The sequence below is a fragment of the Diuraphis noxia genome, unplaced genomic scaffold (genome assembly GCF_037042655.1).
Source record: "Diuraphis noxia isolate RWA-SAM2 unplaced genomic scaffold, SU_Dnox_SAM2 contig0002, whole genome shotgun sequence".
Classification (NCBI taxonomy): domain Eukaryota; kingdom Metazoa; phylum Arthropoda; class Insecta; order Hemiptera; family Aphididae; genus Diuraphis; species Diuraphis noxia.
Genome location: NW_028301712.1, coordinates 73,601,975 through 73,624,331, shown reverse-complemented (window position 1 = coordinate 73,624,331; position 22,357 = coordinate 73,601,975). Strand labels below are relative to the sequence as shown.

Below are 22,357 nucleotides of genomic sequence, written 5' to 3'. Positions count from 1 at the left end.
CACGACTGCATATACGTAGATACCTATAGTGTCCGATGCCCGTACAATATAATATTTTACACACATATTATAATGGAATTTCGACGGAAACGATCGTATGTCGCGTGTGTTATGTTTTAAACGAAATCCCGTTCAAATCTCCGGAAAGATAGACGGAGAGAGCTAGTAGACGAAAACGAAAAAACGAATTGACGTACAATTATACGCCGTTTTTACGGCGTACATAAGAAAACGTTCACATTTCATTGCCACGCGTTCCACGTGCCCGCCATCATTGCATCAAAATATTATTATATTCTAGAGAGGCATAGAGGGGGAGAGGGCAATTTCTATCCCTTTTCTGTCCATCTTCACTACCATCCACGAGCATGACACTATGACATTAATACAGCTCTCAGCTCGGTCACTCCAAGTTCACTGCAGACCCCATAAAATTATACGTTATGTTACATAACTTACGTATATTATATGATATCAATAATATATAATGGGTACCTACCCATGTCCTGTACGGCTATACAACTTTATTTAATACACATTGATACCTACACGGAAAGTAATCATATTTAATTCGCTTCGTCGTCTTGTCACGTGCGCGCGGTAATTTTAACGGTACAATAATTATAGGCAATAAGTAATGGTAACGAATAATGAGTTCTACCCGAGTAAATGATTCACAATCATTCGTTTGTATAATAGTACCTACATTATCGTATATAAAGTGAACACAAAAAACATAAATCAGTGTCCACTGTCCGTTATACCTATACAGCAGTAATACTATACAATTATACAGGGTGTTTCTGAAGTGTGTGAGGTAATTAGTATACGCATACTCTCTGTGATGCCACTATGAAGATTTTTTTGGAATTTTTTTTCTAACTCCAAAATCTGGGTTTTTTTATGTTATTTTTAGAATTTTATCTTGAATATAAAAATGAACACTCTATTCGTATTTTTTACAAAATTCTCATACGAATCGAGATATCGCATCATTTTTGTGCTTGTCGCGCGTTTTTCGCGCTCGAATCGCTAACTAAAAAAAAAGTCGTGCGACACATCGATTTGTATGATAATACTGCAAGATAACCAGTGGTGATAATTATTTGTTGTCATTGATAATACACAATTAATTAACACATTGTTTTACATTGTCGAATAATAAAAAATATGAAATAATAACAAAATTAGGGTTAACAGAGTTTTAAACGATCAAATTTATTATCATTCATTTATGTAATACCTTTATTAAATAACTTTTAACTTTATAAAGTTATAATAGTTAGAGATAAAAGAAACTACCTATTTGTGTGTTTATACTGAAATTCCAGTTTTTGGATATTACAGTACTTAACATAATTATTTTGACTCGATAAGATAAACATATTATTTTATAATATTATTATTATTTATTAGTGAACCTAATATTATACTTTTATCGTTAATATTGAATTGACCGTACTCCTTACAGAGTACATGATGAACATTAGTTGGTCTGATTAAAGCTCAGTCCAATACTTGTCATTGAACGACATTTAAAATATTAATATTTATTTTTAAGATTTAAAGTTTTTAATTTAAATTTTGATTTTTGCGCAATGGCACATGGTTTTTATGCTGGGTAAGTACTAATTCATTTAATTAATTAATTTAAGTATTTAACTAATATCACCCATTGGTGATTTATTTTATTAAAAACTCTAGGTATTTTACTTGTCGTTACTAAGTTGTCGTAAGCGACATGTAATACGTAAAATCGTTTAAAACTCTGCTAACCCTAATTTTGTTATTATTTCATATTTTTTTTTAGTCGTCAATGTAAAACAATGTGCTAATTAATTGTGTATTATCAATGACAACAAATGATTATCACCGCTGGTTATCTTGCAGTATTATCATACAAATCTTTTTTAGTTGGCGATTCGAGCGTGAAAAACGCGCGACGAGCAAAAATGATGCGATATCTCGATTCGTATGAGAATTTTGCAAAAAATACGACTAGAGTGTTCATTTTTACATTCAAGATAAAATTCTAAAAATAACATTTTGGGACTCACTTAGGAAACTCCCTATTATCGGTATATATACACTAGGTACTAAATTTGTATTGCATTACAACTTAACGCCTACGACATAAATTATTAATTAAAATACAATATAATGTATACTATTTACGTACGCTTATAAACAAACTTGATACTAAGGTATACAATTTTTATTATTTAAGACTTATTCAATCAGAGCAAGAATTGTAAGGGACCACTGTGATAGGAGAACTGAGCTCCTCTATTATTGTTTTATAATCAGCTTACGTGGCTAGCTATTCCCACTAGAACGTGGGGGAGGGTGGAATACTAGGTACGTTGATTATTACAAAAACATTTTAGATTCTGAACGAAGTGATGAATGTATTGATTTTACAATGATGTGTTTTTTTTTTTGTGTCTGTGTACAGCATAACTAGTCGAAATAATGCTTCAATTTCAAACTTTGGGAGTGGTTTCCGATGTAAAAGTGAATATCCTTGGTGCATTATAGAGGTCAAAAGTTAAATTCCAACAGTTTTCAAAAAAATGACAGAAAAACGGGAATTTTTACGCAAAACCAGTTTTCGACCAAATCGGTATTTTTATATGATTGTAATTCAAAAACTAATCACTGTAAATACTTGAAATTTTCACCAAATGATTATGTTAGTGTTATCTATATACAGTTTAATTTTCAAAATGTTTTGGCTTTTTTTTGTTGAGATATTTATAGACCACTAAAATTTTCGATTTTTATGAGAATTTTTTTTTTGAAGTGTCGGTAAAAAAATGTTAGATGACCAAAAACACTTGAAAATTTAATACAAGGTTCTTTATGAGTTGTTCTTATTGTAGCTAAAAAAAATTAAAAATCGTTAGTCACAATTTTTTTTTATAAACGTTTATAGTTCAAATTTTTACGAAATCTGTCGAAAACACGAAAATTTGCAAGTAATTTTGAAGTTGAAAAATCTTAAATTTTTTCGTATTTATAACCAAGGATTAAAAATAAAACACTAAGTTTTCCATTAGTTTTCCTTCAAGTAGCTATAGAGAAAACTTGAAACATCATTATAGGAAAAATTTTAAGTGCGTTTGAATTTTAAATTTTTACGAAATAGCAGGACGATAACGATTTATCCTCAAACGATTTTAAACATTTGTTATTATTCAAAAAGTATAAGTCGTAAATACTTGAAAATTTCACAAGTTATTAAGATTGGCATTTTCTTTACATGGTTTAATTTTCAAAATATTTTGACTTTTTTTGAGATATTTATAGATGACTGAAATTTTCAATTTGTCTGAAAATTTTTTTTTGAAATGTTGATAAATTTTTTTTGGCCCTATCAAAATACTTGAAAATTTAATACAAAGTTCCTCATAAGTTATTATTCTTTTAATGATTAATAAGTTAAAAGAATACATAGGCACAATTTTTTTTATAAGCGTTTATAGTTCAAATATTGACCTAATACGTAAAAATTACGTCAATCTTCAAATTATCTTAGATAGAAATTCATAAAAGTTTTTCTTTTTAGATCTAAGGTTTGAAAATTAAATACAAGGCTCCTAACACATTGTAACAATAGCAGTTGACTGCCCCATTCGCCCCCCCCCCTTGAGGACGCCCCTGGTTGAAAAACATTAAAAATACATAGGCACGATTTTTTTTTATAAGCATTTAAAATTCAAATTTTGACTAAATATGAAAAAATTACATAATATAATTTATATATATTGATATATATTTTTGATCTCCTGGCGCCTTTTTTTTTATATAATTCGTTTCATTTTTCACACAGTTAAGCATGCGAAAACAATGGTAAAGTCAATATTTGGAGGTTCACCTTAGGTTTGAAGTTATAGCTTTCTGAATTCCGAAACCCAGCCAAGGTAATTTTATATAACATGTCGAGGGATGTTTTTGATTTTTGAACTGTAGAATTAAGTCCGATGGCCGCCAAATTCTAACTTCACCGTCGTTTACAGACTTAAACATACTTAATAATATACGTTTAAAGGAAAAAAAAATTCCAAAATAAAGAGGTTTTGGTAAAACAGAAAAGTTCCTATATAACTTTTTGATCAATAAAGTTAGGTATAGTATATGTATTTTAGAAAAGTCGGATGTGAGACGATTTTTAAATGACGGGATAGTAATGTTTGTGATTAATTTTTGCTCCCCCCCCCCCCCCCCCCCACTAATCCCACCAACTAGAGTCGAATCCTATAGTGGTTGTTCCGAATTTCAGTACCCCCGTGCGATGTCGTGGATATATAGTCGAGACAATGAGTCACTACAGCAGCAGCAGATACCAAATAACAATGTCGATAATTATAATAATATTGTTTGGGATAATTATGCGTACTACGGCGGCGTGGCGCGGGCGGCAACGTCAGTGGTGTACTGGTGTGTGTGGCAATAAGCTCGGAACACGATACCACAATATAGGAATATATAGCTATAGTATACGTCGTACATTATCCAATATAAAAAATTATATACCTACATTATTATTATTATTTTTTTTTTTTACCATTATCAGCGTGTGACGAGAGTGCGCACGTTTGTGTATGTGTATGCGTGTGTCTGTGCGTAGGAGTAGGGGAACGTGCAGGCCAGTCTAATAAAACCACGGGCGCGCGCGTGTGTGTGTGTGTGTTCGTGCGCGCTTTTTTTTCCGTTTTATCGTAAGGTAACTATCCTATCACAGTTTTTAGTCTGGTTTGCCCGCCCGTCCGAGCAGTTGTATAGTCGTACGGTCTTGGTGTTTCGATTGACCATCGCGCGCTACGAGAAAAGTACGTAAACGATTTATTTTTTTTATAATATTCCATAATAACAGTATATTATTTATTTTCTTCCACCCTGCACAATGCAAACGATCAAAATTTATTGATCGATATCAAACACAATATTAATATTATTCGAAATTAAATAATTATTGTTAAAATCGCGCTATATAAGTACACGTCTAACCAACTATCCACTGTTATACGGGGGGTAAGCGGCATGGTTTGTGATCGGAAACTCATCTAAATGTTTTTTTTTATACATTTTTTAACATTATTTTTATAATATGGACTGCGGTGTTGCTTTGCAAGTACGGAGTAGGACGAGTAGGTAGGTACCAAATAATATTATGATACGCGACGACAAGGATATGAGACGACTGCGCGTGACCCGCCGATCCGACGCGTTCGCGGTTATTATTTATCGTTATCATTATTCAAACAGCTCGCGTGTTGTAATAATATTATGCGAAAGCGCAGTGTTCGCGATTCAAAAATATTTTGTCATTCGGTAATGCGTGCGTTTCAGAATTTTAAAGGAAAAAAAAAACGAAAATAATGCGTCTAGTTTTTGTTCTACAGGTAGGCGCACTAACGTGTCTATATTTACGATGTGTACCTATATTGGTACTTGCGCACGTCGTTATTGTAACCGTCTATTTTGAATGGGTAATTCACATGGAAATTTGTGTCCCACATCACGTACTTACCACAATACCTCGACGACTGCTTAGGTGCATAATAATAATAATAAATTACGACGTATAATTAACGTGCGTTATTATGACTAAGCTCACTGCTTTTGGCGTACAAACAAACATTTTTATGAACACAATTATTACGTTGTTCTAAAGCGGTCTCGTTAAATCACGCTGAATTATTAAATCTGACAATGTTCGATATGAATGATATGATCGAACAGTCGTTTCAAATTTCGCGCTAGACCTCTTCCATTCACAGTTGGTAATTATTTGTTTACAGTCTTTATGAACGTGGAATAACATTGTTCGACCTTTTCAGCTCATTTGGTTGCACCAAATAATACCAATAATCGGTTCATTATTTTATCTTAAAGTCGATATAATTATAATATCGTGTCATATCCTCGGTCGGGTCTGTAAGGCAGTTCGGTGTATTTGCTTTTTTAAAGATAAATATGATTATTGTTGCTCGCGTGACCGACTTACCGTCCACGCAGATGATGAAAAATTAAAATTCGTTTCTCTCATTGTGTAATCGGTTATTGAGTCGGGTCCCATCAGTGTTATTATGATTCTCAACGATTTAACGATAGACAACAGTAGTTAATACTTTAATAGGTGCCTAACTATAATGTTTACGACGATTTTAATTATATTAACGATTTGATAATTATCATGCTACGGACGCGCGAAGTTATTAATCAATATTTTAAATAAAGGCTTCGTGTTCATTAGTGATTTAAAAATTTCTAATGTTAAATACATTTCGACTAACATTCCAGTCATTTGTTGTTTTAAATGATAACTATTTTGTTATTATGTTCGTTTTTAATTTATAGTCAATATTATTTACTAGCAACAACTCAATGATGTAACAGACGAAAACATGTGGGTATAATAATTATGACGATGATGTTTTCTCCATTTAAATGTAGTTTTAAAACCACAATAAAAAACTACGTAGGTTAGATACTAATTATAGGTATATAATATATATATTTAATCGTTTTCCAGTTTAATTACACAAATACCATACCTACCTAGTTTCTAAAATTAAAATCGTTACATAATATTATATAGGATAGGACAGGTAGTAATATGTATTACCTACATTATGTACGATGATTAACAAATACATCGGGTTAGGTATTTATTAATTTATTTCGTTAAAATATATTTGCGAATGATACCTATAAATTATCTTCAGTATCGCCTTGTGGGCTACGTGTGGCCATCTGGGCATCACTTCACGTTTTAGTGGATTCAATAAAACAAAATTTCCGATTGTTTGTACTTATCGTTAAAAAATAACAGCACTCGAGTAAGTAGTTTTTGTGTTCATTCGAGATAACCCGATTAGTCAACAAACCTATCACTATATAGGATTATAGCTACTAAGCCATAATCGTATAATGTATAATAAACGTTTGAGATAAGTTATAACTTATAAGTATGAAATAGATATTATTTAAATTCATATAATTATTCAAATCAACTACTGTGATTATATATAATAAATAGTTTTTTTTATAATTCGTAACTATAAGTGATTATATAGACAATATAGACATTCTAGAAAACCTACTACTAAAATTGTTTAACCCCCCCCCCCCCCGAATTTTTTCCAATTATGGCCTTGTATAGTGTATATAATGTATAGTGTTTTAATTGAAATTGATTTCACATAATAATAATACGTGCATTATGTTACCATGGTCCATGTGGTATAGTCGTATATAGATTAATGAACATAATAATTTCTAAAGAGTATTTGAACCATATTTTATACCGATGAGTTAGAAGAGCTGGTAACTTGATAACCAGTTTTCAAACATAGTTAAAAATACTTAAAATTGTGTCAATAGTTTTGAGGGGCTAAAATGCTGGAATTAGACTATTATTCTTGTAGTGGCATTGTAAAAATATTTATAGATTCAGTAAAGGTCTGCGAACAAAATTAATTTTTTATTATTTAATATACACAGATTAGTTATCTACATAAAACTTATTCTCTTTACTCACTCTACGGGGAGATTCTATTTTATCAAAGAATAGTCATTATTTCAAAAACTATTAAGAAAACACCATACCCGTGTTTTTAAATGCACTTAAACATCTTAAACAAAATATATGCTTGCCTCGTATTTTTTTTTTTTAATGACAGGAATTAACGCGTTGCGCTGGATCAAACCAATTTCCTAAGAAGATATGTTGCCAATTATTTGTCGCTCTTATCATAAACTACATTTTATGTTCTACCACTAAAACAAATAGTAAAAACTAAAAAGTCAATACGCTTATATTTAATAATAAATAAATTGACCTATTTCTAAGCTTAAAGTTTTTGAATTGCGTGGGTTTTCAAATCGAATTTGATTGAAATTGTATGTTACAAAAAAATATATATATAGTTTACATTTTAAAGTGAATATTTACATTTTATTACTATATGATATATTTTATTACCAGATAGTTTTTAATTTTTAAACGAACACATCGAATGAAACCACATATCTAACTCTAGATGCACATAATGTTCTAGTCGTTTACTTTAGATTTAGAATATGGCAAATTGTCGTATCCTCTTCACATATACAACGTAATATATATACATACATGCAACACGTACACATATACAACTATTAACTCTGGTTTTAGAAATATAAATTAAGCAAAAAAATTTTTTAATACCTTTTCTCGAAATGCATTAGTCATTAAAAATAACTATTTGGTATTTAATAAAAATATAATACATTTATATTACTAATTAGTAATTAGCAATAACTAGGAGTCTATGAATGATTTAAAACAAAGTTATACACAATGTGTATTGTGTACACCTAATACATAAATACCCTGTTTTTTATTAAATACTTATATTTTACAACAAAATTTACCATTTAAATATTATATATATTAATATTTAATATAATATATTTTTCTATATGATTTAGATTCAAAATGTCAATAATTAAAACAGATACAACCGAAGCACTGATAGAAAGAGGGTTTGAATTTTTCGCAAAACATTTTCCAGATAGTGAGAAACCTGATAAATTGGGCATTGGACCTGGTCGAGTAAATTTAATCGGAGAACACACCGATTATAATGACGGGTTCGTGTTACCAATAGTGAGTACCTTAATAATTTATATATTTTATGTATTAGTTATTTAGTTCATATAAAATTAAGAAGTTCAATATAATATTTAAGTAAACACATAAAATACTTCTGATTAATTTACAACTATATAAGTTGTAGAAAAATATATTATGTAAAAACAATATTGGAAAAACGAGATAAAAAAAAATTTTATCCTTGGGTATACTCATAAACAGAAGTTTAGAATTTTGATAGTCAAATTCATATATTGTAATTTTCTTAGGGGTGGACGAATGGGCAGGTAACAATATACATTATATACATAGTCAATTTTAGTTTTTTTTCAATTTACTTATTTTAGATTTAAATGCCTGTTAGTTGTATTCATAATATATCTATGAACTCTGACCTAAGAGACTACCGGTATCAATATATATAAACTTCGTCAATATACGGTTCTTTAATTATTTTTTCTTCATTATTTTTATGATTTGGTCCATGTCACATTTTATATTTTAATAGTAATATTGTTGCGCATATATGAGTTAGGTACTTCGTTAGGTTATTAAGCCTTGATGTATGACTCTCCTCCTCCCTAAAAAATAAATAAATTAGAAATAAGAAACAATCTTATCCAGCCAATTAAATCAAAACTTCATTCAAAAACCAATTACTGAAAGTTTTTCAAATGACTACAATTTTGACGATGTTTTTGATAATTAATAGATCGAGGTCGTCTCACCCGAACATCCTAAAAAATTGAATTCACTTTCTTTTAATTTTGAAGCAAGTCATGTGCATATTAAGATTGTATTTAACTTATTTAAATTATTTGTTTTTAAAACATAAAATGTTCATAACTTGTTTCAAAATTAAAATAACTAAAAATAACTTACTCAAAACTCTGATTACTTTGTTTGATAATAGATAAAGTTACAACGTAAAATTGTCTATGTTATGTGTAGATTTGTTTAGATCAGTGGCGGCGTGACAAGGGTTCTATGAGACCCGGGTCTCATGACTTTTTGGGTGGGTAGGTGGTTGGTCGTAGGTTGATGTCGTGTTGGTACACATTATACTTACGGACGGGTAGGTTTTCTGGGGTGGGTGGTCCCTAAGACTGTTTTGGTCTCATGAACGAACAATGTTCACGCCGCCACTGGTTTAGATGATAATATTTTTGAAAATGCTAATGATTACGTGCCTTAATTTGTTACTACTTAAACTATAGTTATAGTTTATACTTAAAAAATGTATAAAAAAAAATTATTATTATTATACTCGGACGATGGTAATGGTTAATCAATTATTAAATGTTAATAGAACAATTACTTTCTATAGTTTATTTCAATATTATCATATATAGCCATATATTTCAAACTTATTGCTATCACACACCTATTTTACCTACTTATATATAATGTTAAATAATTAAAAAATTCTCGTTCGAATTTCAATTTAGATATATAAACATTTTCAAGAAAATCACTGCTTTATTAACTTACCTGAAAAATAGCGATTCCTATTTCGAGAGCATAAAATTCCAAAAATCAGAATTCAAATAAATTCATTATTTAAGAAAAATAGGGTCGAGCTTGGTGTAACATCGCCCCCTGTATTGATTTGGTTGAAAATCTGTCACTGAGAAAGTACTTATTGGTTTGCTATTTTGTTTATTCGGAATAATTAATATAATATACATTATTAGGTACCCTATATTATTTAAAATGTTTGGTCATGTTATAATATTATGAATAAAAAAAACTTAAACAGCTTTGAAATTTTAGTGGACATAAATTGTTGAAAAAATATGTATTTTTGATCGCTGTAAAATGTATGTATGTATTGGTATATTACACACTCGTTTTTTTCTCTTACAATGTTTTATTCAATCTGTTTCAAAAAAGAACAATAAGAACAACTGAGGTAATAGATAGTAATAAAAATAAAACAAATGGATAGATATAACAGAGCGTAGAAGCCTCCCAGTGGAGGTACTACAATATATAAAAAAAAAAACATAAATATTAAAATATTGGATTAGTTTGTCAGTAGGTTTCTACAACACTTGCACTTTAGCCGTTTGGAAGAATGGGAGGATTTCCAGGGATAGTCAAGGAAGAGATATCATGAATGAGTGGGTTTCTGTGGTTTAAGAGGTGGTTATGACACTTTCGTTTAAAATTTTTTGTTTAGGTACCTACTACTTACATCGTTTTTGGATCATATAAAATATATGTAAAATTCTCACATCTTATTACAGTCAGTAGCCCGTACGCCTGTATAGACCGTAATGCCCATTCTCATTAATTATTCATTCTTAGTGTTAGTTTTTTTTTTGTACTTTCTACCGTATTCGTCATGAATAAATGAAAATCATGACCAAGTAGGTATAAACTTGATTAAAGTAATCGTGCATTATTGGAGGCTTACTTTTTAGTTTAACATTTATTTGTTGCAATTAAAGAGTGTATATAGACCTGAATTTCCTACCATATATTGTGTTCCGTATTAAATGGATTATATATATTTTATTTATTGCGTATGTATTATTGCTATTCAAATTAACTTCAATTTCCAAATATATTTTTTAAGAACATTACTAGGTAATTAATACATTTATATTTAATTAATTTTCGTTGAAAACAATATTAATATATATCTACTTTGGTGTTTTCAACTTAAATATTAGAAATGAATAAACAAATAATACGATATTATGTTATTGGTAGTTGTGAAAAATACAGCTATAAATTAAATTGTATTAAACTATAAGTTATCTTGTACTGTATTATTTTTCGAATAAGTTATATATATCGTTAGTCGTAATCATAGCAGTGGTACAATATAGGTACACATATAATATTATAGTATCTACTTACTAATTAGGTTGTCTTATCTTAGTCCTTTAAACGACGACATAATTGGTATTATTATTTAAAGTATATTATCATTTATCATTTATCTTATAATTTTGCTTTAACTATGCAGATGATACATAATTGAGTATTATATTTACAATACACACACTTACATATATATATATATATATATATATATATATATATATATATATATATATATATATATATACAGTATGTCGCAAAAGCCTCGTATCTCCCTTATCATAGTATCTCCGTGGAATATCAATATATTAAAATACGTTATTTTACAGTAATATAATATATGGTAACTCTGATTGATTGGCCCAAGACTTGGTTTTTTTCTTCAAAAATTACCAAATATTTTTTTTAAGAATCATTTAAGATTTTATGTTTTTGAGGAGATAACCATTATTTTGACTATATTTTTTAAAACAGTTAAAAAATATCGAATAAGTTAGAGCAAATAAGGTTTTTGAATTTCTAAGAACAATAATAATGTTAGTAATATTACATGAAAAACATTAATTAGATGTTTTAATTTCAATCTCAATTGGAAAGCTAATTTCTTATGAAAATCTAAAAAATATCTAATCATTAGTGGAGCTTTTAAGAAGGATTAAAATTACAATTCAAATAATATTATTAATCTTGATTAATTAAAATTAAAATAAATGATTTTATTACACAAAAAAAAGAAAATGATTCATTACAATTTTTTTTTTTTTATAAATGTTTGAAGTTACCTCCGATATTTGTAACACAGAGCTAAATTTTTTGGATCCAAGCATTCTTAAAATTTTCTAATATCTCAGGTAAGATCTTTTGTTCAATTCTATGACAGAGATCAGGCAATAAAAATGACTCCATAAAAAAAATCCATTGGTGTTAATTCGGGAGACCTTGGTCTTGGTGGCCAAAGTATTGGACCTCTAATTCCCATCTATCTTCTTGGGAAGTGCTTGTTCACAGTCTAGCCAACTTCTTGAAACATTAAATATATGCTAAGTATATTAGAAATATGCATAGGTGTTATTATTATGAATCATATACTTTCTTGCCGTCACGGATATTAATTCCATTTCGTAATTTTAGGTTTACTTTATGATAGTTGTTAAAATACTTAAAAATATTAGGTAACCAGTTTCGTTGCTCAGTAAACGATAAGACACAGATATTATTTTTTGTATTTAGTATTCAAATTAAAACCTTTTTTAGATATGTAAAACTATTCTAGTATTGTCAGGATGAAATAGATATTTTATTATTGAAAATTTGAAATAAAAAACAATTAATTTTTTTGAATATTTGTCAATGTTGACATAAAACCGGACAATACATAGTTATCAAAAATTGAAATTGTTTACCTTACTGAAAATTTTTCTTATGATTAGATATATATAGATTGTAATAAAATATCAGCGTTCCAATCGAGATTGATTAAATTATGCAAATCATGTTTTGCTAGGTAACATATAACTATTATTTATAGAAATTCAAAAAACTTATTTGTTATAATTTGATAGATTTTTATTAATTTTTTTTTAAAGTGTTTTAAAAATGTGATCAACAAAATGGCTATCTTGAAAAATCTTAAGCCATTCAATCAGAATTTCCAGTTTCTAGTTACTGTAAAATAACCTCATTGTTTATATAATATATTATACATTGATTTTCCACGGCAATACTTAGGTCTTAGGGTAATACAGGACTTTTGAAACATACTATATATTATATTATAATATATACCATGGTTGTCCAACCCGCGGGGCCGCGGCCCATTGTAGATTTTGATGCGGCCCTCATTTCAATTTAAAAACCATGAATTAATTGTATATAATATATTAATATTACGAGAACAAAATTATTTTCATTATATGTATATTTTTATATTAATATAATATAATGTTTTTTTTTATTATTATTTTTAATCTAGATTTTATACAATGCGCACATAAAAAAAGTTCAATAAGCATAAAAGATGTTATTTTAAAAAAATTATACATATGTATTAGCTTGAGTGTCTTAAGGGAAGAACCAACCAGCGAAGGCACTTCGGCGCGAATTTACAAATTATTTAGAATTTTTTTTTTTCTTAATTTATAATATAATGTGAATTATATTAATAATTGTATTTCAGTTGTATTATAGAATATAATTTAATCATTAAATTTGAATGTATTATTATTAAAAAACAGTATGTAGCCCACAACAATTTCTACCTATATGATGTGGCCCAGTCTTCACAAAAGGTTGGACACCCCTGATATATAGGTACTATTACAATGGTATACTTATAATCATTGAATAACTTTGAGTAAGTTATTTTAACCTTACCTCAAGCCTCAAACACTTCTTTAATCACTTAATATAGTCGGTCTAGTTTAAAACACACAATTATTTTTATAAAAAATAACCTTTCGCTCCGATAACTTGTGTAGATATTTTGTATAACTACGTCAATAAATGATGATATAAATCACAAAAATAAAGTTTTTTTTTGTGATTTTCTTAGTGTTGAATAATTGACGTACAATAAGTAAATGTATTTCTAAATAATTATTTCAATGTCTCATAGAGGATATATTTTAAACTTAGTAAATGCAAAAACTGATACTAGTTTAATTCTAACTCATCTATAATTTCTAGTTAACTAGTTAAAATATTAAGGAATCTCAAATTAAAATGATATTATTTTCTAAATAATTTAACGATAAGATTTGATGTATACAGAATGATTCACCAAACCTAACCTAACCTATAGCTTAGTGCTTACCCCCGTTTTTTCCTTTAGTAATTTTCGGAATTTTTAAATTTACAAAGTAAACACCAACATTTAACTACTCAGATTTTTATATAATTTAAGTATTATTCTATACCATTAAAAATCTTATAAGAATCACATTTTTACTGAGAATTAATAAGCAGATTATTTTATATGTTAACTGTCAATGCACATAAACCGAAATACAAAAAGAAGTTTCTAAGATATTAAACTTTATAAATTGATTTAAAATAACAGTAATTAATAATTAAATTAGCATTTAATGTCTTATATGATACATTAAGTAGGTTTTATAATGTAGAATATAGAATGACTATAGACTAACTAATATTTATCTATTTGTTTTATAATTTAAAACTATTTAAATTGCTCGTTTTAATTTCGACTTAATTGCATCAAATGTTTGATTAAAAAGATTAGCTGTTCGACAGTTTATATAGTAAAACAGTTTGTTTCGTTACAGGACGCTCCTCATAAAAGCATCAAATGATCAACGTATATTATCAAAGTATGTGAAAATATGGCCTTTAAATATATTTAAATTTTTAGAAATCCCAAAAATCGTTGAGTACCTATAAATTCATTATTTAAGTGAAAAATAAGTAAAAATTCTTGGTAATCCTGCATATTGCTTAGAAAACCCATGCAATTGAAAAATAAGATGTACTTACTTAAGTTATAAAATATTATAGTTCAATCATAGGAAATAAAAATAATTTCATTGATCTGTTCCTATGTTTTAAAATTATCGATTTTAGATTCTATCATCTTTCTTTTAATTTCTAGTTAATTTTATGAAAAAAATACTGAGGAAGTCGTTCGGCTATAAAGTACAACGATTTAGTCAAAAACTGGTTTTGTGTAAAAATTATTGAATGTGAAAAGTAATTTTTACTTTTAACGTTTTAACCTCCTTATTTATAAAATAAGTTCAATTGTCCACAAAAAAAATTCCTCAAACGTTCATGATCGAGTTATTTTTACTGTTCTTAAAGGATGCTGGGTGACAAACCCATAAAAAAAAAATTTAAAAAAAATACAATTCGCTCCGATCATAACTTTAAAATAAAGCTGTTATTTACCAACTTTATTGATAGGTGCTCGTTATAACTTATAAGTATAAAGTTTCTTTTATTTTCATAAACATAGTAAAATATAATAAATCCATCTTCATTATATATATTATAGTATATAGATATAGATAAGGAGATAACTAAAATGTTTAATGTCCCACATTAATAAGACATTTTATTGAGCATGTTATCCACTTCTTACACTTAATTCTGTATTATCATAATAACTCACGATTTTGAGCTTTTAGCACGTACTTGTTATTTTTAAATTTTATTTTTGGAAGTATTGAATATTGAACTGCGTTTCAAATGCTGTCTACTTGTTTACTTTACCTTTCTCCATTTTTCGAATAAAAAAGTTTTTTTTTAAGTAGATGCTAATAAAAACATTGCCCTCTATTTAAATAATTTATTTAGAATTCTTATAAAAAAAGCATACACGTGAGTTAAAAAAAAATCGTAACAGGAACAATAAATATTGTATAATATATTATTATTTATGTTGCTGAGTATCCGCACTCTGTTTTATGGCTTTTGAACTGTTACCTACACTTATACATATACCATATTCCATTATTAAACCATCTGGAAACGTCGCCGGACGAAGGAAAGGAAATAAACTTGATTACAGTCATTAAAATATACCTATTATATTATAGCCGTTTTAATTGAAAATTCCTTTTAATATCTACCTATGTAATATATACTACCCGCCACTTACATTTAAATTTGTTGATATAGTCGTGAATTTAGTGTAAACGTTTTGTCAGGAAATACTTGCATTAGTTGCATTCACAACATAAATATTTTTTATCCTGCTTATATATAAATTGAGCATGAGTTCATAAAATCTTTTTTATAATTTATTGAATAAGTTTTTTTTTTATTGTATTTATATTAATTTTATAGGCACTACCCATGGTGACAATAATGTTGGGACGAGCAAACAATAGTGACACTTGTCGCGTAGTTACTGCATGTAACGATTTCGAGGAGATCGAGGACTCGAATAAAACCGAATTTAAAATTCCTACCGTCAAACCGTTGTACGTGGGCACTCCTAAATGGGCCAACTACGTCAAAGGAGTGATCGCATGCTTCCAAAGTGCGTACCCATAGGCACGTACTGTTTATTTGAATAAGTATAATACGTTGTTTAATTAGTTTGGTCATTTACAAACAATGCGTCGATGATAGATAAATTAGAGACCATTATAGACTAAACATTTAAAACTCGCGAGTTTTTTTTGTGATTTTCCTCTAAAAATTGATAGTTATGCACGAACGTCGAACAATTATACTGAAGCCATTTACCGACGTATAATTTATTATTATTAATATGTATACTGCATATATTAAAATATTATATTGACAAAACGTATACAACTTAGTAGGTACTATACTATCTATATAATATTGTCCTTATTATCACATTTTTCACCGTGGCAAACACTCTGCTTTTGTATTGATTAACCTTTAATAGTTCAATACTATATTGCCTTTACAATCAAAAATTGAAATTTTCCTGACCAAAATTTGAAACTTCACGCTTCCTACTAGAGAAGTAAAAAACTTATATAAATAATGTTTTAATTTGTTATAATAAAACAAGTGTATATTTTAATTTTCAAAAATTAAAATAATTATAAATAAATAGATTAGTCATATTATATACAATTTTTTTTTCTAATTATCTTATAAAATCGCGTTCTAATATTATAACTTAAAAATTATGTTGATACAAAAAATTAGTAAAAAAATCAAGTTTTTTAACGGTACTTACATATTTTTGTGTGACGCACAAATTGACCGTCAGAGACTGTTAGGTTAATTTGACATGATCAATTTTAATTTTTTGAATGGAATATAATTATTGCCATTCAAATAATATGTTAAACGCTAGTAAAGAAAAATGTGCACAGTGATAGAACAATAACATATTACGGTATGATGACGTAGGAACGAAACGCATACACGCACTTGCTCAAATTCCGATTTTAGGAATTTTAAAGTATACTTAAAAGTGCATAGATTTTTGATATACCATTTAAGGAGTGTCAAATCAGATATTTTATTAGATTAATATCAATTGCTATAATTTAAGAATTATTATAGAATATTATTGAGTATTATCTATTATAATATATGCAGTTTAATAATTCATTTAATTCCAATATTCCTCTTCTTAATTTTGATTTATAAACATCAAATTTTGAACAATTTATCTGTTTAACTAAGTAAGTATTTACAGCAAAAAAACGGGTAAGTGGGTAACGCCTGCAGCACATTAGGTGTCTAGAGACTTGAGAGTCACTGTAATGTATGTGTTAAATATGAATTCAATAATTATTTTATATACGAAAAATGATTCTGAGCAAAAACAATCTGTCAGCCTATAATATAAAATGTTATGTTATGTTATGTTTATTATTGTGATAAAAGTAATTTATTTAACAATTAGGCTATGAACCACAACAGGTAACATTAATTTTTACCAAAAATTATATTTGAAAAACATTTACACTGATTACAATGAAATAATTTATTCTATAAGTTTTAAGTACCCACGAATATAATATTTTTAAAATTACAGCAAAATAACTAAAATTAATGTTATTGTTGGTTTTAATATTTAATTGATTTTAAAATGTCCGTAAAAAATAACTGTGCAGAGTGTTTATACATATTTTAACACACATCATTGTAAATTAATAATACCTTAAACGCTCCGCTTATAATCTAAAAGTGTAGTTCTCGCCTATTATTTAAATTAAAAAGTTTATTTTTGGTCTGGGTACTTTTTAAATGATATAAAAATCTAAGCATTTAAAAATTCTGAAAATCAGAATTTGAATAAATGCATACTAGGTAATTAAAGGAAAAATTGAGGGTGAGCTTGGTGACTCACCTAGACCGAGTATATTAATACAAATTATTTTTTTATTTTTCACTATAGGTATAGTAGTAGGTTTCGATGCCGTAATTCTATCCAGTGTGCCCATGGGTGGTGGACTGTCCAGCAGTGCTTCCCTGGAAGTAGCTACTTATTCATTTATCGAAGCTATTACCGGAAATAAAACAATTCAGTAATGAAAACTTTGTTTGAATTTCAATACGATGTAAAAACCCATTAATTACATTTTTCAGATTAGTACAAAAAGCCATGGTATGCCAAAAAGCAGAGCATATATTTGCTGGAGTACCTTGTGGGATAATGGACCAATTTATTTCCGTAATGGGAATAGAAGGTCATGCTTTACTCATAGACTGCAAGTAAGCTTAACATATTATAAATTATATTACTCTTAATACGTAAATCGTTAGTCGTTTGAACTAGGGACAATTTTTTGGTTTTTATTATGGGGTGATCAATATATGTTTCGTTTAATAAAGGACTTAGGACGATTCAAAGTAAAGACGTATTACGTACACAAAAGTATATTGTTCTTGTCTACACGTGACATTTATGATGTTTCATTACTTCGATAGCAATATTAATCTTATTACGGTTATGCAGTATCAAATTTTTATCTTATTTTATAATTATAAACCTCATTCATTAATTTCTATAAAAATTGGTTAGCGTTTTTGTTTGTTTTAACTTTTGCTTTTAGTTTATTCATTTTTCTTCCATTTTTTTTTTTTTTTATAGATCATTACAATATGAACCCGTTCCATTGACTAAATCCAATTACATGTTTTTGATTACTAATTCCAATATCCGTCATGAGTTATCCAGTAGTCAATATCAATTAAGAAGATATCAATGCGAAGAAGCAAGCGATTTGTTAAACGTGTCAAGTCTTAGATCAGCCACGATGGAAAGCTTGAACAGTAAATTCAACAACATTTTAATACGATAATAATATTATTTAAATATATAATATTTCTTAGGGTGTTCATTTTTTTTTTTAAACTTTGATTAAACAGAAGTACACTTGAGCGGAAAGATTAATGAAATAATATATAAACGAGCTAGACACGTAATAACAGAAATTGAGCGAACCAAAACCGCTGCTGAAGTATTAAAACGTGGTGATTACAAATCATTTGGTGAACTCATGAACGCTAGTCATAACTCGCTAAGGTAATTAAGTATTAATTTTTACGTATTTATTGCAATTTCATATTATAATTTTTTTTTTAAGGTTTTAATTATTTTGATTAACGTTCAATGGTAGTAATAATAATAATGATAGACAATAGTATAGCTGCTCAATTATATAATATGTATTTTATTTTTATTTTTTACAATATAATTTACAATCTGTTACTAATTAGAACAATAAGTAAAATAGATTAAAATGTTTATGGCTTGGATAAAAACAGATTAAAGAACCTTTCATTAAAGGCACTTTGTCATTCATCAATTATATAATCTTATTAACTAGAAATTTGTCAATTATTACAATTAATAAAATGATAAAGATAATATGTTTATAGAACGCGTGAACATAATATCACAAATATACTAGTTTGATGTTTAAAAAACAAAAAATAAGACTATATTAGTAGGTATAGTCTAGTGAGTGAGTACTCATACCTATTGATTCACTGTTACATCTAATTTATTATGTAAAAAAAAGATAATTTTGATTATTAAAATGAGTAAATGTGGAGTTTCCCTAAAATAATTAGCACCATGATAGATAATATTATTATCATAATACTATATGTTTCCACATTCTACAATAATTCATATTTTTATCAACTTAAGTGAAATTGATAACTTTTCTTATCAGTTATATGATAAATTGTATAATATTCTAATTTCATTATATTAATTAGATGTTGGTTGTTATATTATTCAGTTAGCCACAAACTTATTTAAAGATTTTAATTTTATTGTTACGGTTTCATAGTTTGTTACATATCGGCACGCAATACAAGGTCATGCGCAAAGAAAATACAATGACACTCGCACACATTATATTTTATTAAAAATATTGTACCTCAATGTTACTGTTTTTGTAACTATTTTATATTCTGGAATTGGAACAGTCTATTTTTTGTTACCGATTGTATTCAGTATTTACTTTTATTATTCAAATAAAAAATAGAAATTTAAGGTTTGTTGAAAAAATACAACGCTAAAGCCTATAGGTACTTTAGTTGTTGTAATACATTCATGGTAATTTTCTTATTCATACATTGATAATATAACTACTATAAGTAGGTACCTACTATTGGTTATAAATATGTTTAATCATAAGCGCATGAATAATTTCCTATATTGATTGTTTAATGTTTACTTATAGGTATTTAAAAAAAAAAACTTATACCAAGTATAGCTATGTAGGTACTTCCTACTTATATAGAGTTATTAAAAGTAAAAACTACGATTGTGTAATCATCCTGACCTAGTTTAAAATGAATGCTCGTCTAAAAAAAAAAATATGGAATTTTCAAAATTAATAAAAACGAAAAATGCTGTCTAATGCTTAACTAAACGTTGTAATATAGTAATATGTTTTACAATATTAATATTCTAAGTGCTGGATCTTGTCGAAAAATGAGAATATATTTTGTAGGTGACATATGCAATAAATCAGATTGTCGATACCTACTGGCCACTGTTACACTATTATATTTTATTGGTTTAATAATATTGTTAACAAAATGTTGTTCGCATCTCTCATAAAACAATACATTACAATACCGTCAATACCTTCTACATAATAATATTATATAAACACGATTCATTTGTAAACCATCATAATATCCAATAGATGTCATATACCATTATACCTATAATATACTTTATATTATCTTGTACTCGACTTCGAAGTTTGGAGTACCGATATATAAATATATAATTATTGTTATTCTTCACACATTTGCAGGGATGATTTCGAAGTTTCCTGTCCAGAGTTGGATCAGTTGGTAGAATTGGCCAGAAAATTGCCAGGTGTCCTTGGGTCTCGTATGACTGGAGGAGGTTTCGGTGGATGCACAGTCACACTGGTTAGTGCCGCAGGACTACAATTATATAATATTATGGAATTACGAGTGTCCGCGCTGTGTAATTATAACATTATTATTGATATTTCATTGTAATGTGCTTTTCCAGGTGGACCGAGATGCCGTTAACACGGTCATAAGTGTCATTAGTTCGGAATACAAAGGAAGCCCGAAGTTCTACATAGTTTCACCGTCGTGTGGAGCAAAAATTGTCAAATTATAGTACATTGCGAGCACGTTTTCTCAAATGACATAAACGTTTAAAGTTACATTATTCATCACCATGAGGTACTTATACCATGGTACCTATTGAATAATATAGCCGCTCATGATGTATTTAGTTGTGTACATTTATTATGAATTGTTTTATGTATATATGTGTATTTTTTATGAGATGCCTACATAAATAAGGACTAATATACATTATACATATACATTAATATAGTATAGTAAAAATGTTTTTAGTTCCGATTCATGCTTAGATAAAAATATTTTATATCTGTCTATAACTAAAAACTGCAATTCTGGAATCAATTATATATTATTATTATTATAATAATTAACGGAATATGTATTGGAGGAGATATAGACTGTGGCAGTGTGGTGAATAACCACGATACATTGATAATATGTATTTATAAATATCTCTATTTTTTTGCATTTATAATACCAAATGACTTGAAATTATATATGCGCAAAATATACCTAATCCAAAATATATCTTTTTTTTTTTTGTAGCCCATCATCACAATAATGACTCTTAAGACAATAAACAGATAAATAAATAATAAGTTTTCGTATGGTCTGTTACTATAGACTGTAGTAATACTAAAATTAAATTAATTTTTTCACGCGTGTGTTTTCTCGTTTTATTTTCTCTCGTTATTGTAATCTTTAGGTAGGTACTCGCTGAAATTATACAAGAGGGACTATTCGGTAAGAATTATTATGTACGGGTATAAATAATTTATCATTTTATTTTAAACTCCTTCAAATATATTATAAAAAATAATTTACCCATCTGTGAAT

At 27.8% G+C, this 22,357-nt stretch overlaps 1 protein-coding gene across 1 annotated transcript; it reads left to right on the top strand.

Annotated features, from left to right (window-relative positions):
- Positions 1–4,673: 4,673 nt before the first annotated feature.
- LOC107162943 (galactokinase-like) lies at positions 4,674–22,046 on the top strand. The gene is made up of 9 exons (XM_015510137.2): positions 4,674–4,832; positions 8,479–8,656; positions 16,277–16,472; positions 18,324–18,453; positions 18,515–18,640; positions 19,020–19,201; positions 19,298–19,454; positions 21,211–21,331; positions 21,438–22,046. The coding sequence occupies exons 2-9, from the start codon at positions 8,486–8,488 to the stop codon at positions 21,549–21,551; spliced, it is 1,197 nt and encodes a 398-aa protein (XP_015365623.1). The 5' UTR covers positions 4,674–4,832; positions 8,479–8,485; the 3' UTR covers positions 21,552–22,046.
- Positions 22,047–22,357: the final 311 nt, after the last annotated feature.

Bases quoted from the DNA above. Each gene is read 5' to 3' on its own strand.
- LOC107162943 (XM_015510137.2), top strand. From the start codon at position 8,486: ATGTCAATAATTAAAACAGATACAACCGAAGCACTGATAGAAAGAGGG. The intron at 8,657-16,276 runs GTGAGTACCTTA...TTAATTTTATAG, and splicing joins ACGGGTTCGTGTTACCAATA to GCACTACCCATGGTGACAAT. The intron at 19,455-21,210 runs GTAATTAAGTAT...ACACATTTGCAG, and splicing joins GCTAGTCATAACTCGCTAAG to GGATGATTTCGAAGTTTCCT.